The sequence below is a fragment of the Nansenia antarctica genome (genome assembly GCF_963989245.1).
Source record: "Nansenia antarctica genome assembly, chromosome: 1".
NCBI classification, from domain to species: Eukaryota; Metazoa; Chordata; class Actinopteri; order Argentiniformes; family Microstomatidae; genus Nansenia; species Nansenia antarctica.
Genome location: NC_137674.1, coordinates 107,797,951 through 107,812,950, shown reverse-complemented (window position 1 = coordinate 107,812,950; position 15,000 = coordinate 107,797,951). Strand labels below are relative to the sequence as shown.

The following is a 15,000-nucleotide window of genomic DNA, read 5'->3' as shown; positions in this document are numbered from 1 at the left end:
GTTGGTTGCTAGGCTACCAGACCATAATACTGTTGGTTGCTAGGCTACCAGACCATAATGTAATAGTGTTGGTTGCTAGGTAACACTGTTGGTTGCTAGGTAACACTGTTGGTTGCTAGGTAACACTGTTGGTTGCTAGTTAACACTGTTGGCTGCTAGGCTACCAGACCATAATGTAATACTGTTGGTTGCTAGGTAATACTGTTGGTTGCTAGGTAACACTGTTGGTTGCTAGGTAATACTGTTGGTTGCTAGGTAACACTGTTGGTTGCTAGGGCATGGAGGTGGAGGTACTGGCGCTGGTGAACGACACCGTGGGAACCATGATGACCTGTGGCTACGACGACCAGCGATGTGAGGTCGGGGTCATTATAGGTCAGACTCTTCATCATCCTCATCTTCATGTTCATCTTCCTCATCCTCGTTCACAACTCTACAGTGACCGTCTTCTCTATAAGTACACCTAGGCTGTCCCTCCTGAAGACCTCCATCTCTTCAGGCTACACCTTAACTGTCCCTCTTGAAGACCACCTTCTCTTCAGGCTACACCTTAACTGTCCCTCCTGAAGACCTCCATCTCTACACCTACACCTCAACTGTCCCTGCTGAAGACCTCCATCTCTTCAGGCTACACCTTAACTGTCCCTCCTGAAGACCGCCTTCTCTTTAAGCTACACCTTAACTGTCCCTCCTGAAGACCTCCATCTCTTCAGGCTACACCTTAACTGTCCCTCCTGAAGACCTCCATCTCTTCAGGCTGCACCTTAACTGTCCCTCCTGAAGACCTCCATCTCGACACCTACACCTCAACTGTCCCTCCTAAAGACCTCCATCTCTTCAGGCTACATCTTAACTGTCCCTCCTGAAGACCTCCATCTCTTCAGGCTACACCTTAACTGTCCCTCCTGAAGACCTCCATCTCTTCAGGCTACAACTTAACTGTCCCTCCTCAAGACCTCCTTCTCTTCAGGCTACACCTTAACTGTCCCTCCTGAAGACCTCCATCTCTTCAGGCTACACCTTAACTGTCCCTCCTGAAGACCTCCATCTCTTCAGGCTACAACTTAACTGTCCCTCCTGAAGACCTCCTTCTCTTCAGGCTACACCTTAACTGTCCCTCCTGAAGACCTCCATCTCTTCAGGCTACACCTTAACTGTCCCTCCTGAAGACCTCCATCTCTTCAGGCTACATCTTAACTGTCCCTCCTGAAGACCTCCATCTCTTCAGGCTACATCTTAACTGTCCCTCCTGAAGACCTCCATCGTTTCAGGCTACACCTTAACTGTCCCTCCTGAAGACCTCCATCTCTACACCTACATCTCAACTGTCCCTCCTAAAGACCTCCATCTCTTCAGGCTACACCTTAACTGTCCCTCCTAAAGACCTCCATCTCTTCAGGCTACACCATAACTGTCCCTCCTGAAGACCTCCATCTCTTCAGGCTACACCTTAACTGTCCCTCCTGAAGACCTCCTTCTCTTCAGGCTACACCTTAACTGTCCCTCCTGAAGACCTCCATCTCTACACCTACACCTCAACTGTCCCTCCTAAAGACCTCCATCTCTTCAGGCTACACCTTAACTGTCCCTCCTAAAGACCTCCATCTCTTCAGGCTACACCATAACTGTCCCTCCTGAAGACCTCCATCTCTTCAGGCTACATCTTAACTGTCCCTCCTGAAGACCTCCATCTCTTCAGGCTACACCTTAACTGTCCCTCCTGAAGACCTCCTTCTCTTCAGGCTACACCTTAACTGTCCCTCCTGAAGACCTCCATCTCTTCAGGCTACATCTTAACTGTCCCTCCTGAAGACCTCCATCTCTTCAGGCTACACCTTAACTGTCCCTCCTGAAGACCTCCATCTCTTCAGGCTACACCTTAACTGTCCCTCCTGAAGACCTCCTTCTCTTCAGGCTACATCTTAACTGTCCCTCCTGAAGACCGCCTTCTCTTCAGGCTGTACCATAACTGTCCCTCCTGAAGACCTCCATCTCTTCAGGCTACACCTTAACTGTCCCTCCTGAAGACCTCCTTCTCTTCAGGCTACATCTTAACTGTCCCTCCTGAAGACCTCCATCTCTTCAGGCTACACCTGGGGGTAGTGGTGGTCTAGTGGATAGTGAGTTGGACTTGTGATCGGAAGGTTGTGAGTTCAAATCCCGCCTGAAGCCACACCACTACTAGTGTGCCCTTGGGTAAGGCACTTAGCCCTCAGTTACTCCAGGGGGAATGTCCCTGTAATTCGTAATTGTAAGTCGCTTTGGATAAAAGCGTCTGCTAAATGGCAAAATTAAAATTAATTAAAATTAATTATAATTATTACACCTAGGCTGTCCCTCCTAAAGACCTCCATCTCTTCAGGCTACAACTTAACTGTCCCTCCTCAAGACCTCCTTCTCTTCAGGCTACACCTTAACTGTCCCTCCTGAAGACCTCCATCTCTTCAGGCTACACCTTAACTGTCCCTCCTGAAGACCTCCATCTCTTCAGGCTACATCTTAACTGTCCCTCCTGAAGACCTCCATCTCTTCAGGCTACATCTTAACTGTCCCTCCTGAAGACCTCCATCTCTTCATGCTACATCTTAACTGTTCCTCCTGAAGACCTCCATCTCTACACCTACACCTCAACTGTCCCTCCTAAAGACCTCCATCTCTTCAGGCTACACCTTAACTGTCCCTCCTAAAGACCTCCATCTCTTCAGGCTACACCTCAACTGTCCCTCCTGAAGCCTGTCCTCCTGTCAGTTGTGTTTATTATTATACACTTTGACACAGAGCCGTTGTTGGGATCTTGAAACATCGGGGGCTTAGCCCAGCCCACGTATTGTAGACGGGGGATGGGGGGGGAGCCTAGCAGAGTTTTTGATTGACGGATGGTAGCTTGCGCTAAATTGACGGCGATGCTGTGTGTGTGTGTGTGTCCAGGTACAGGCACCAACGCGTGCTACATGGAGGAGCTGCGTCATGTGGACCTGGTGGAGGGGGACGAGGGCAGGATGTGTGTGAACACAGAGTGGGGAGCCTTCGGAGACGACGGGGCGCTGGAGGACCTCAGGACCGAGTTCGACAGAGAGATTGACAGAGGCTCACTGAACCCTGGGAAACAGCTGTGAGACACACACACACACACACACACACACACACACACCTTTCAGGGGTCATGGAGGTGACATGTGGGGTGCCCCAGGGGTCCATTCTGGGTCCATTACTGTTTCTGATTTATGTCAATGACATGCCGGCATGCACAGGGAAACAACTGTTAACACTGTGTTTGTGTGTGTGTGTGTGTGTGTGTGTGTGTGTGTGTCCAGGTTTGAGAAGATGGTGAGTGGGATGTACATGGGGGAGCTGGTCAGGATGATCCTGGTGAAGATGGCCAAGCAGGGCTTCCTGTTCGAGGGTATGCTCACTCCAGAGCTGCTCACCAAGGGCAAGCTGGAGACCAGACACATCTCTGCAATGGAGCTGTAAGACACACACACACACTCACACACGCACACACACACACACACACACACACACTTATTTTACATTTTTGGCATTTAGCAGAGCCCTTATTCCAAAGTGACTTACAATCGCTACATTTGACTAAGCAAGTGAATCATCAATCCACCAGTCGTAGCAGGAAGAGTAGTCTAGCTCAGGCCAGCGGCCATTGGCATTCGTCATGCTGGAAGAAGAAAGAAATTCTTCTTATTTTTCTCTTTTAGTAGACACTGGAGAAACAGTACAAGGGGGAAGTAGAAATCTCAGGAGACACAGTATAGGGGGAAGCAGCTGTCTCAGGAGACACAGTATAGGGGGAAGCAGCTGTCTCAGGAGACACAGCGCTGGGGGGTAGTAGATGTCTCAGGAGGAACAGTTAAGATGTAACCTGAAGAGATTAATCTTCAGTCTCCGACGTAAAATGGGAAGTGACTCTGCAGTTCTGACAGCCGTGGGAAGCTCATTCCACCAGCGGGGGCCAATGTAGTGAAGAGACGTGACCGGGCAGCGTGACTGCCGCGTTGGTGTAGAAGTGGTGGTCAGGGAAGGAGCTGAGAAGGACATCCATCTCTTCTAGGAAGTGACCGAGCTGACCTGGGGGTAGGGTTGGGTACCGAAAATCGGTACCGGTAGGTGTGTACTCGTATTCGACATCAGTACCAACGATAGGCACCCCCAGCTTAATGGAGTCCCCAAGGCTCAGGAGTTTTATTTTCATTTATTTTAATTTGAGTGTATATTTAACTAATATATATTGTGCCTCAGCAATAAAAAAGTGAAAAGCTGTTTAATGTTGTCGACCGTGTTATTATTATATATATATATATGTCATTTAAAAAAATCAAAAGTACCGAATTAAGTACCGTTTTGGTACCGGTACCGTTTTTAAAGTATCGGTTAGGTACCGGTACCGGATAAAACCCAAACGGTACCCAACCCTACCTGGGGGGGGGGCGATAGATAACAACAATGTAGTGAAGTTTGACACATCATGGGTGTGTTCTGTGTTCCCTCCCCAGGTATAAGAAGGGTCTGAGCAGCACCAGGGAGGTTCTGGTAGAACTGGGTCTGAGTCCCTCGCCTGACGACTGCCTGGCCGTGCAGCACGTCTGCACCCTGGTCTCCTTCAGGTCCTCCAACCTGGTGTCCGCCGCGCTGGCGGCCATCTTGACCCGCGTCCGCCTCAACAGGAAGCTGAAGAGTCTGAGGGTCACCGTGGGGATGGACGGCACCCTCTACAGGACACACCCCCAGTCTGTACACACACACACGCACACCCACACACACACACACACACACACACACACATCTAACACACACATACACACACACACATCTAACACACACACACGCACACACACACACACACACACACACACACACACGCACACATACTGTATGTTAATCTTCAACATCTCTCCTTCCCCCCCTCCCTCCCTCCCCTCCCTCCCTCCTTCCCTCCCCTCCCTCCCTCCTCCCCTCTGTCCCTCCCTCCCCCCTCCCTCCTCCCTCCCTCCCCCCCTCCTCCAGGTATTCTAAGAGGCTTCATAAGGTCGTACGGAGGCTGGTACCAGAGTGTCACGTCCGGTTCCTCCTATCAGAAAGCGGCAGCGGCAAGGGCGCTGCCATGGTAACGGCGGTTGCCCAGCGACTGTCGGCCCGGCGACAGCAGATCGACGACACGCTGGCGACCTTCAGGCTGACCCAGGAGCAGCTCCTATTGGTCAGGGACCGGATGAGGGCGGAGCTAGAGAGAGGACTCAGGAAGGAGACCCACGACTCCGCCCCCGTGAAGATGCTGCCGTCCTACGTCTACCGCACCCCCGACGGCACAGGTGGGCGGGGCCTCAGGGGTGGGCGTGGCTACAGGTGTGGGTGTGGCTACAGGTGTAGGTGTGGCTAGTATGCTAGGGTCCTTGAAATCCTTGAAAGTTTGTGAATTTGAGAAAAAGAAATCAAGGTCTTAAAAGTTTTTGAAAATAGACAGAAAATAGACAATATGAGGGAATTGAGTCTTGAAAGTCCTTGAAAGGTGCTTGAAAGGTGCTTGAAAGGTGCTTGGTGTTTCAGAAGGTGTGGGAACCCTGACAGGTGTGCGGGGCCTCAGGGGTGGGCGTGGTTACATGTGTGGCCGTGGCTACAGGTGTGGGTGTGGCTACAGGTGTAAGTGTGTAGTCCCATCCCAGTGTGTGTAGTCTCATCCCAGTGCTCCCAGTCCCATCCCAGTGTTGGTGTTTCAGAGACCGGGCGGTACCTGGCGTTGGACCTGGGAGGGACTAACTTCCGCGTCCTGGTGGTGAAGATCCGGACCGGCCTGAACCGCTCCGTACGCATGTACAACAAGATCTACGCCATCCCTCAGGAGGTCATGCAGGGCATGGGAGAGGAGGTTAGTCCTGCCTTAACCCTGACTCTGACCCTGACCCTGACCTAACCCTGACCCCTGTCCCTGACCCCTGACCCTGCCCATCCTGACCTAACCCTAACCCTGACCCTAACCCTAACCCTGACCCTGACCCTGCCCTGCCCTAACCCTGACCCAACTAGCAACTTCCTGTGTTGTGGTTGTTGTGTAACTTCTTGTGTTGTGGTTGCTGTGTAACATGACTTCCTGTGTTGTGGTTGTTGTGTAACATGACTTCCTGTGTTGTGGTTGTTGTGTAACATGACTTCCTGTATTGTGGTGCAGCTGTTTGACCACATCGTTCAGTGCATTTCTGACTTCCTGGACTACATGGGGATGAAGAACACTCGTCTTCCTCTGGGCTTCACCTTCTCCTTCCCCTGCAGGCAGGCCGCCATCGACAAGGTAACACAGCTAGGCAGGAAGGCCAATCACAGCACAGCCTCAGACAGGGCGACCAATCACAGCAGAGAGCCTCAGGCAGGGCGACCTATCACAGCAGAGAGGCTCAGGCAGGGCGACCTATCACAGCAGAGAGGCTCAGGCAGGGCAACCAATCACAGCAGAGAGGCTCAGGCAGGGTGACCTATCACAGCAGAGAGTTTACCACACTGTCTGTCCGACTGTCCAAACTCTGTCACCTGACAGAAGCTGAACATGCCTTCCCCTTCCTGTCCCAGTGAGTTACTTCCTGGTGTGTATGTTAATCTCCAACATCTCTCCTTCCCTCCCCTCCCTCCCTCCCTCCCTCCTTCCCTCCCCCCCACTGGTGTGTAACTTCCTGCCCCCCCCCCCCTCCCAGGGTACGCTGGTCAGCTGGACCAAGGGTTTCAAAGCCACCGACTGTGAAGGAAACGACGTTGTTGACATGCTGAGAGACGCCATCAAGAGACGCAATGTGAGTTGTTACCCTGGAAACCCCCTGTCTGACCTGTATCCATGACAACCACGCAACACAGCAGTATGGTATGCATATGTACACTATGTAGTGGAGTATAGTCATGTACACTACCTGGTGGAGTATAGATATGTGGCATATCATCAAGGTGTCTTCAGGTGAGAAGATGATGTCATCACTTTGTTACCTGCAGGAGTTTGACCTGGACATCGTTGCCATGGTGAACGACACCGTGGGAACCATGATGACGTGTGCTTATGAAGACCCCCGCTGTGAGGTCGGCCTCATCGCTGGTACGGCCCCTACAGAGTACACTCACTAGTACCCCTACAGAGTACACTCACTAGTACTACACTTGTATACTCAGATTGTCAACATTCTAGAGTGTGAAGGGTGGAGGAGAACTGGGATGCAGCACTAGGGTGTGTGTGTGTGTGTGTGTGTGTGTGTGTGTGTCAGTGTGTGACGTGATGGTGCAGCATTAGGACGTGTGTGTGTGTGTGTGTGTGTGTGTGTGTGTGTGTGTGTCAGTGTGTGGGCCTGTGGAGGTGATGTGATGGTGCAACGCTGCCCCCTAGGGACGGGCAGTAACGTGTGGTGTGTGTGTGTGTGTGTGTGTGTGTGTAGGGACGGGCAGTAACGTGTGGTGTGTGTGTGTGTGTGTAGGGACGGGCAGTAACGTGTGGTGTGTGTGTGTGTGTGTGTGTGTGTAGGGACGGGCAGTAACGTGTGCTACATGGAGGAGCTACGGAACGTGGAGACGGTGGCGGGGGAGGAGGGCAGGATGTGTGTGAACACGGAGTGGGGCGGCTTCGGGGACGACGGCGGTCTGGAGGACGTCAGGACGCGCTACGACCGGGAGGTGGACGAGGGCTCACTCAACAACGGCAAGCAGAGGCAAGGACCTGTCGCTTAGTTACCATAGTTACCGTCACCTAGTTACCCTTCACCTGGTTACCTGGTTACCCTTCACCACCTTCACCTAGTTACCATCACCTAGCCCCTATACCTGGCAGAGAGACAGACAGACAGACAGACAGACAGACAGACAGACAGACACACTGATACACAGACAGACAGACAGACAGATACAGACAGACACACAGACACACAGACAGACACACAGACAGACACACAGACAGACACACAGACAGACACACAGACAGACACACAGACAGACAGACACACACACACACACACACACACAGACAGCCAGACAGACAGACAGACACACAGACACACAGACACACAGACACACAGACACACAGACAGACAGACACACAGACACACAGACAGACAGACAGACACACAGACAGACAGACACACAGACAGACAGACACACACACAGACACACAGACACACAGACTGTATAATAATAGTATAATAATAGCCTACTACTGTAATAGCCTAACATACTGTGTGTGTGTGTGTGTGTGTGTGTGTGTGTGTGTGTGTGTGTGTGTGTGTGTGTGTGCAGGTTTGAGAAGATGTGCAGTGGTATGTACCTGGGGGAGATAGTCAGACAGATCCTGATCGACCTGACCAGGAGAGGCTTCCTGTTCCGAGGTCAGATCTCTGAGACGCTGAAGACCCGAGGCATCTTCCAGACCAAGTTCCTGTCCCAGATAGAGAGGTATCTGTCTGTCTGTCTGTCTGTCTGTCTCTCTGTCTGTCTGTCTCTCTTTGTGTATGTCTCTGTCTGTCTGTCTGTCTGTCTGTGTGTCTGTCTGTCTGTCTCTCTTTGTGTATGTCTCTGTCTGTCTGTCTCTCTTTGTGTATGTCTCTGTCTGTCTGTCTATCTATCTGTCTATCTATCTGTCTGTCTGTCTGTCTGTCTGTCTGTCTGTCTACCTGTCTACCTGTCTGTCTGTGTCTGTCTGTCTGTCTGTCTGTCCGCCCGCCCGCCCGCCCGCCTGCCTGCCTACCTACCTACCTACCTATCAGGAAACTTTGTACCGTCTGCTGGTCTCTCTTTAAAAAGGGATTTTATCTCAATGAGACAAACCTGCATGAATAAAGGTTAAATAAAACATAACAGTAAAATCTAAGTGTATCCTTGCCTGTCGGACCTCAAGGCCTGTCGATGTCTGAGTGTGTGACGTCTCTCTGTCTCCCCCTAGTGACCGCCTGGCGCTCCTGCAGGTGAGGGCCATCCTGCAGCACCTGGGTCTAGACAGCACGTGTGACGACAGCATCATAGTGAAGGAGGTGTGTGGGACCGTGTCTCGCCGCGCCGCTCAGCTCTGCGGAGCCGGAATGGCCGCCGTCGTGGACAAGATCAGGGAGAACCGCGGGCTGGACCATCTGGACATCACCGTGGGGGTGGACGGGACGCTCTACAAGCTGCATCCTCAGTGAGTAACCCTGACTCTGACCCTAACGCTGACCCTGACCCTGACCCCTGACCCTCCTCCTCTCCTCCAGGTTCCCCAGGGTGCTGAGGGAGACAGTGGAGAGTCTGACCCTGACCCTGACCCTCCTCCTCCTCCTCCTCCTCCTCTCCTCCAGGTTCCCCAGGGTGCTGAGGGAGACAGTGAAGAGTCTGACCCTGACCCTGACCCTGACCCTGACCCTGACCCTCCTCCTCCTCCTCCTCCTCCTCTCCTCCAGGTTCCCCAGGGTGCTGAGGGAGACAGTGGAGAGTCTGACCCTGACCCTGACCCTGACCCTGACCCTGACCCTGACCCTGACCCTGACCCTCCTCCTCCTCCTCCTCCTCTCCCCAGGTTCTCCAGGGTGCTGAGGGAGACAGTGAAGAGTCTGACCCTGACCCTGACCCTGACCCTGACCCTGATCCTGACCCTGACCCTCCTCCTCTCCTCAGGTTCTCCAGGGTGCTGAGGGAGACAGTGAAGAGTCTGACCCTGACCCTGACCCTAACCCTGACCCTGACCCTGACCCTCCTCCTCTCCCCAGGTTCTCCAGGGTGCTGAGGGAGACAGTGAAGAGTCTGACCCTGACCCTGACCCTGACCCTGACCCTGACCCTGACCCTGACCCTGACCCTCCTCCTCCTCCTCTCCCCAGGTTCCCCAGGGTGCTGAGGGAGACAGTGAAGAGTCTGACCCTGACCCTGACCCTGACCCTGACCCTGACCCTGACCCTGACCCTGACCCTGGCCCTGACCCTGACCCTGACCCTGACCCTCCTCCTCTCCTCCAGGTTCCCCAGGGTGCTGAGGGAGACAGTGAAGAGTCTGACCCTGACCCTGACCCTGACCCTGACCCTGACCCTGACCCTGACCCTCCTCCTCTCCTCCAGGTTCCCCAGGGTGCTGAGGGAGACAGTGAAGAGTCTGACCCTGACCCTGACCCTGACCCTGACCCTGACCCTGACCCTCCTCCTCTCCTCCAGGTTCCCCAGGGTGCTGAGGGAGACAGTGAAGAGTCTGACCCTGACCCTGACCCTGACCCTGACCCTGACCCTGACCCTGACCCTCCTCCTCTCCCCAGGTTCTCCAGGGTGCTGAGGGAGACAGTGGAGAGTCTGACCCTGACCCTGACCCTGACCCTGATCCTGACCTTGACCCTCCTCCTCTCCCCAGGTTCTCCAGGGTGCTGAGGGAGACAGTGAAGAGTCTGACCCTGACCCTGGCCCTGACCCTGACCCTGACCCCTGACCCTGACCCTCCTCCTCCTCCTCTCCTCCAGGTTCTCCAGGGTGCTGAGGGAGACAGTGAAGAGTCTGACCCTGACCCTGACCCTGACCCTTGACCCTAACCTTGACCCTCCTCCTCTCCCCAGGTTCTCCAGGGTGCTGAGGGAGACAGTGGAGAGTCTGACCCTGACCCTGACCCTGACCCTGACCGTGACCCTCCTCCTCTCCCCAGGTTCTCCAGGGTGCTGAGGGAGACAGTGGAGAGTCTGGCCCCCCAGTGTGACGTGGAGTTCGTCCTCTCAGAGGACGGCAGCGGGAAAGGAGCCGCCCTCATCACGGCCGTGGCGCGCCAGGCGCACGGAGAGACACACCTGTACTGAACACACCCCTACTGACCACACCTGTACTGAACACACCTCTACTGAACACACCTCTACTGAACACACCTCTACTGAACACACCTCTACTGAACACACCTCTACTGAACACACCTGTACTGAACACACCTCTACTGAACACACCTCTACTGAACACACCTCTACTGAACACACCTCTACTGAACACACCTCTACTGAACACACCTCTACTGAACACACCTCTACTGAACATGACACACCTGTACTAAACACACCTGTACTGACCACACCTGTACTGAACACACCTCTACTGAACACACCTCTACTGAACATGACACACCTGTACTGAATAGGACAACTTTTTTACTGAACACGACACACCTGTACTAAACATGACACACCTGTACTGAACACACCTGACTGAACAGGAAATAATGAAATATGTGTCACATTCTAATGCTTTGGTCCTCATATCGGCAACCAATCAAAATGTCAACGTTGTTGAGAATCACAACACAAACTCAACTCGCTAGTCCAGCCAAAATACTGCAACGGAATGGATTGGGTGAGTAATCCCCACTGCTACCTAGTTAACTATAAGACTACTATACATTGTTAGCAGGCTCACAAAACAAGCTGTGTTAGTTGACTAGCGATGTGTGTCGTTGATTTTCAACAAGGCGGAAATGTATTCACATTTTTCGAAAGAAAAGTCTGATCATTACATCAGATCCCGACATGAGGACCAAAGCATTAGAACGTGTCACATATATTAGAAATATATAGAAAAATATTACAAATATCAAGTTAAACACGACCGACTCACAATTTTCGGTCCATCTGTATTAATATTGCATACTTTCTATACTTTCAAATTGAAAGAACTGTTGACTTTACAGTATGTTGATTTGTTTTAATTCAAATCTCTTAATCAACGATAGGTTTGTTATAATCTGATCAGGGATCAAAAATCTGTCATTCCTGTTTAAACTTTAAACCTAATAATTTCTTCTATATGTGCATTCAGAGAGAGAGAGATGAGGAGGGAGAGAGAGAGAGATGAGGAGGGAGATAGAGAGAGATGAGGAGGGAGATAGAGAGAGATGAGGAGGGAGAGAGGAGTGTTAGGTGGGGGTGGGGGGGGTAGCCCAGGCCAGAGAGAGCAGTGGGCCTGGGTCAGACTGGGGGGGGAGGTTCAAAGACTGGGGGGGGGGGGGGGGGGGGGAGGAGGGAGGGGAGAAGAATGGAATGTTTGAGAGCAGAATGTCTGATCTGATGTATTGTACTTTATCAAAATGTCACCATCACACTGTGGGGCTTTGTGATAGGCCAGTGGGCGTGGAATGAGCCAATCAGGCGGGGGGGGGGGGGGGGGGGGGTGGAGACTGAGGAGGGAGTGGAGCCTCTTCTCCTCCAGAGCTGCTGTGTCACAGTGTGCTGCCGTGTGATTGGTGTAAATGTATTTGTATTTCCAACTGTAACCATCTCCGCTTGTAAGAACTTCTTGTACCATGAAGATACTGTGTGACCTGTTTCCTTTCTCTGCATCTCACACACACACACACACACACACACACACACACACTCTCTAACTCATACCCCCCCCCCCCGTGTATATGTCAAAAGAAAACACTTTCCACATCCTCATGACAGTTTCCACATCTCCATTCTTGCCTCTTGACCTGGAGAACCCTGTAGAACCATAACCCTTATGACCTTTAACCTCATCAGTTATTTCCTGGCTTACGTCACTGCCCCACCCTGCCTGGCGCGTGTACGGAAGAACTCCCAGCATGGATAAACAACCATTATGATTGGTGGACTGTTACCCTGACGTGGATAAACAACCATATGATTGGTTAGTCCGGGAGCCATGGTGTTCAACCTTGTTTTGTCGGGTAACGTTTTTTTCTACTGTTTCTTGTTGCTTGGGGGCACCCTCCTGTATTTTAAAGAGGTACCCCCAAGCAACAAGAAACAGCAGAGAAACACTTTTTCATCAAAAAGGCAGACTTTGGCTCCTGGACCTGGTTGGCTGCACCCTGACATGGTGTAGCACCAGCTGAACTAGCATTAGCAGAAATAGCATTAGCTGAACTAGCATTAGCTGAACTAGCATTAGCTGAACTAGCATTAGCTGAACTAGCACTAGCTGAACTAGCATTAGCTGAACTAGCATTAGCAGAAATAGCATTAACAGAACTAGCATTAGCTGAACTACAGTGACACACCCAGCATGTGTTCTCCGTGTGTTTGTTTGGGGATTAGGAACGCAGGCTTAGAGCAGAGCCCCAGGTGGCTACAGTCCCCCCCCCTGCTGGAGGGAAAAACTTACTCACCATAATCCCTCCCTGTCCTGAAGCTGCCCTCAAGCTGCTCACACACACACACACACACACACGCACCCACTGGTCTGGACTGGACTGGTGACCGGAAGGTCATGAGTTCAAATCCCACCTGGGAACACCACCACTAGTGTGTCCTTGAGTAAGACCTGGGAACACCACCACTAGTGTGTCCTTGAGTAAGACCTGGGAACACCACCACTAGTGTGTCTTTGAGTAAGACCTGGGAACACCACTACTAGTGTGTCCTTGAGTAAGACCTGGGAACACAACCACTAGTGTGTCCTTGAGTAAGACCAGGGAACACCACCACTAGTGTGTCCTTGAGTAAGACCAGGGGACACCACCATTAGTGTGTCCTTGAGTAAGACCAGGGAACACCACCACTAGTGTGTCCTTAAGACCTGGGAACACCACCACTAGTGTGTCCTTGAGTAAGACCAGGGAACACCACCATTAGTGTGTCCTTGAGTAAGACCTGGGAACACCACCACTAGTGTGTCCTTGAGTAAGACCCTCAGCCCTAAGTTACTCCAGGGAGACTGTCCCTGGAATCTCTCATTGTAAGTTTCTTTGGATAAAAGCATCTGCTAAATTATAAAAATGTAAATACACACACACAAAGACATGCACGCACACACATACACACACAATCACACACATTTTGTGTTTGTACATTTCTGTTAGGTAGGAGGTAGACACGCTGTCTGACTCTGTTCTCTGCTAGCTGCCTTCCTTTGTTCGGGACCAACAATAAGAGCTCTCAGTCCCTCAGTGACATCAGAGAGGAGTCAGCTGGACTGGGTCTGGTTCTGTCGGACTCTAGAGGGTCTGGTTCTGTAAGACTGTAGAGGCTTCTGGTTCTGTAAGACTGTAGAGGCTTCTGGTTCTGTAATACTGTAGAGGGTTTTGGTTCTGTAGGACTGTAGAGGGTCTGATTCTGTAGAGGTTCTGGTTCTGTAGAGGGTCTGGTTCTGGTTCTGTAGGACTGTAGAGGGTCTGGTTCTGTAGAGGGTCTGATTCTGGTTCTGTAGGACTGTAGAGGGTCTGGTTCTGTAGGACTGTAGAGGGTCTGGTTCTGGTTCTGTAGAGGGTCTGGTTCTGTAGAGGGTCTGGTTCTGTAGGACTGTAGAGGGTCTGGTTCTGGTTCTGTAGAGGGTCTGGTTCTGTAGGACTGTAGAGGGTCTGGTTCTGGTTCTGTAGAGGGTCTGGTTCTGTAGGACTGTAGAGGGTCTGGTTCTGTAGGACTGTAGAGGGTCTGGTTCTGTAGAGGGTCTGGTTCTGTAGAGGGTCTGGTTCTGTAGAGGGTCTGGTTCTGTAGGACTGTAGAGGGTCTGGTTCTGTAGAGGGTCTGGTTCTGTAGAGGGTCTGGTTCTGTAGAGGGTCTGGTTCTGTAGAGGTTCTGGTTCTGTAGAGGTTCTGGTTCTGTAGAGGGTTCTGGTTCTGTAGGACTGTAGAGGGTCTGGTTCTGTAGGACTGTAGAGGGTCTGGTTCGGGTTCTGTAGGACTGTAGAGGATCTGGATCTGCTGCCGTAGTCACGGCGATGGACCGGATCCAGTCTGGTAGTCATGGCGATGGAGCGTGTCCAGTTGTCGTAGCCAAGGTCTGATGATGTAACGGTGTAATCCTGATGGCTTTAACCTAGAGAGCAGCGAGTCGTCACTTAATCCACCTGCCTACCTACCTATCTATCTATTTATCTACCTGCCTACCAACCTACCTATCTACCTGCCTACCAACCTATCTACCTACCTACCTATCTATCTATTTATCTACCTATCTATCTATCTATTTATCTACCTATCTACCTACCTATCTATCTATTTATCTACCTGCCTACCAACCTACCTATCTACCTGTCTACCTACCTGCCTACCAACCTACCTACCTACCTACCTACCTACCTACCTA

General features: G+C 51.8%; 1 protein-coding gene across 1 annotated transcript in view; it reads left to right on the top strand.

Annotated features, from left to right (window-relative positions):
• LOC308169679 (hexokinase HKDC1-like) overlaps window positions 1–10,790 on the top strand; it is a 13,320-nt gene extending 2,530 nt beyond the window's left edge. The window contains exons 6-18 of the mRNA XM_080544398.1: window positions 276–375; window positions 2,929–3,112; window positions 3,315–3,470; window positions 4,509–4,742; window positions 5,020–5,324; window positions 5,730–5,878; window positions 6,179–6,298; window positions 6,696–6,791; window positions 6,985–7,084; window positions 7,505–7,688; window positions 8,269–8,424; window positions 8,912–9,145; window positions 10,620–10,790. Of these exons, the coding sequence (XP_080400524.1) occupies window positions 276–375; window positions 2,929–3,112; window positions 3,315–3,470; window positions 4,509–4,742; window positions 5,020–5,324; window positions 5,730–5,878; window positions 6,179–6,298; window positions 6,696–6,791; window positions 6,985–7,084; window positions 7,505–7,688; window positions 8,269–8,424; window positions 8,912–9,145; window positions 10,620–10,767 (2,166 nt within the window). The 3' untranslated portion in view covers window positions 10,768–10,790. The remainder of the gene's footprint in view (window positions 1–275; window positions 376–2,928; window positions 3,113–3,314; window positions 3,471–4,508; window positions 4,743–5,019; window positions 5,325–5,729; window positions 5,879–6,178; window positions 6,299–6,695; window positions 6,792–6,984; window positions 7,085–7,504; window positions 7,689–8,268; window positions 8,425–8,911; window positions 9,146–10,619) is intronic.
• The last annotated feature ends 4,210 nt before the right edge of the window (window positions 10,791–15,000 follow it).